Raw genomic sequence first — 2557 nt, 5'->3', positions numbered from 1 at the left:
AGGGCCGCACCCCTCCCAACTTGGTGTAGGGGGAAGTTCCTGTACCGCCACAGCCAGAGTACTGGGAACTTGCCACTCCAAGCTGGAGACCCCTCCCACCTGGGTGTCCTGGGCAGCTTGTATACCACCTTAGCCAGGGTAGAGCAGGCTTGCCCCTTCAGACAGGATATCTCTCCCACCTGGGTGTCAGGAAAAGCTCCTCTACCGCAGCAGCCAGAGTACCAGGAATTCGCTCCTCCAGGTTCAAGTTCTCTTCTGCCAGTGTTTAAGACTGAACAGTCCAGAAATGTTTAGGCAAGTGCAAAGAGTTTTATTTAAAAGACAGAACACACACACACACACACACACACACACACACACACACACACACGGAAAAAGGCTCTGCCACAGGGGGTCCTAGTTTTTGCCCAAGGGAGTATGGGTGTCCTTCCCTTTTCATACATTTTAGTTTTCCTTTCTTCCCATGTTCCCTTCTCCTCTTATCTTGCCTACATGACCAACAGTTGGGCCAACAGAAGCCTCCCAGGGGTACAGGCAGGAAGGGAGCAGCCCAGGGGGCATTCATTACCACCACCATGCAGGGAGGAACAATTCCCTGGAGGTAGGTAACCTTGAAAACAGGTTGGAGGAGATGGGTATGTTCAGGAGGTATTAGGATTTTATTTCCTCTAGAATCAGTCCCAAGTTCCTCACCCATTCATTAGTTACCTACACTGACTGTTCTTTTGCCCCTGGCCTAAACAGATGTCATGACTAACACACATGGTGCAAGTAATAAGACTTTTATTCTTTTCTTTTTTCAATGCCATACTACATATTTTGCTTTTTTCCTTGAGTAGGTAAATGACATTCACCTTGAGACCCTATAGGCTCAGAGTAGGGCATCTGAGCAGGACTCCTTATTTGTGAATAACTGTTATGACCAGAAGGCTAGAGGACTAACTATTGTTTGAGACAGTAGAAATAGGTCTGAGTTGTGTGGGAAGGTCGTCAGGGTCCCAATTTATTAAAAAAACTACAAGTGAACATATGCCTTTCCCATTTAGGCACACTGGGAGTTAATGACAACACTGGAACTCAGTCTCTTTGGAAAAGGGTTACCACATTTAGTTAGTCTTCCCTGGCTCTCAGACATGTATAGACTCCATCCCTATTCTCCACATATGGCAAAATGTACTCTCCTGTCAAGTTCATTCTTTTTGAACATTGTGACACAAAAGAAGACTTACTCCCTCCTGAAAAATAATCATAAAAACACTGAATTAGAAATTCCCACTTGCAACTTCCCAGAAGGAATGTATTAGTATTCTGAGGACCCAAGAAGGCTGTTTTCTAGTGGCCAACTGCCTCCAAAGAAAAGGCTAGTTTTTAGGAAATGCAAGTTACCATGGAAAATGCTATTTGTTTCCCCTCCTACCTTCAATCTCTGCTTCTCCCTAGTACTTTCAAGAGAGCCCCCTTCACATCCTTGTTCCGTAGGGTATAGATCAGAGGATTGAGCATAGGAGTAATGATAGTATAAAAAAGGGCAACAAATTTTCCCTCACTCTCAGAGTAACTGCCTGTAGGTTGGAGGTATGTGTAGATGGCTGAGCCATAAAAAAGGCAAACCACCAGGAGGTGGGAGCCACATGTCCCCAAAGCCTTTCTACCCCCAGCCATTGACTTGAGCTTTAGCACTGCCTTAGCAATGTGTGCATAGGAGACTAGAATCAGTGCTGCAGGAAAGACCAAGATTATGGCTCGGGCCACAAACATCTTGGCCTCTGTTCCTCCTGTATCCTCACAAGCCAACTTCAGTAGTACAGGCATCTCACAAAAGAAGTGATTCAACTGATTTCCACAGAGAGGCATGGCCATCATGAGGCCTGTCTGAATCAGAGAGTTCATGAAGCCTCCCACCCAGGAGGCAATAGCCAGTGCCTGGCAGAAATGAGGGTGCATGATGGTTGTGTAGTGGAGTGGACGACACACAGCAGCATAGCGGTCAAAGGCCATCACTACCAGGAGTACACACTCAGTGGAGCCCAAGGCAAGAGATATGAAGAGCTGGGCCACACACCCTCCATAGCTGATGGTCCTGTCGAGTCCAGAAAGATTGATCAGCAGCTGGGGCACAGTGCTGGTGGTATAGCAGAGGTCCAGGAAGGAGAGGTGGCAGAGGAAGAAGTACATGGGTGTGTGCAGTCGAGGGTCCAGTCTTGAGAGAGCAATGATGCTGGTGTTGCCAAAGAGGGTCAGAGAGTAGAAAATTGAAATAAAAGCAAAAAGGGTGAGTTCCAGTTGAGGCCAGTCTGAGAAGCCTACCAAAATGAAGCCATCTTCAATACTGGTATTCTTACTTCTCATAATCTTTTTCTTGCCCAAACAACAGAAAAAGATTGATGCCTCTTCTGAAGAAATTGAATTAAAATATTATTTTCACTGTTCCCTGTGTATTCCTACATGTATTCCCTATGTATTCCTAAATCATACATTTAATTTACACTTTGGTATTTAGTTCATTTCCATTCAGTCTTCTATTCCTACTCTTCTCTTCTGTAGTGTGGAGATTAGG

At 45.6% G+C, this 2557-nt stretch overlaps 1 protein-coding gene across 1 annotated transcript; it reads right to left on the bottom strand.

The window, feature by feature from the left end:
- Positions 1 to 1419: 1419 nt before the first annotated feature.
- LOC144254175 (olfactory receptor 2Y1B-like) lies at positions 1420 to 2349 on the bottom strand. The gene has a single exon (XM_077797199.1). It carries the CDS (start codon positions 2347 to 2349, stop codon positions 1420 to 1422), a length of 930 nt encoding a protein of 309 aa, XP_077653325.1.
- Positions 2350 to 2557: the final 208 nt, after the last annotated feature.

This window comes from Urocitellus parryii, chromosome 1 (genome assembly GCF_045843805.1).
Source record: "Urocitellus parryii isolate mUroPar1 chromosome 1, mUroPar1.hap1, whole genome shotgun sequence".
In the NCBI taxonomy this organism is placed as follows: Eukaryota; Metazoa; Chordata; class Mammalia; order Rodentia; family Sciuridae; genus Urocitellus; species Urocitellus parryii.
The sequence above is the reverse complement of the archived record's forward strand: the minus strand, read 5'-3'. Positions and strand labels throughout refer to the sequence as shown.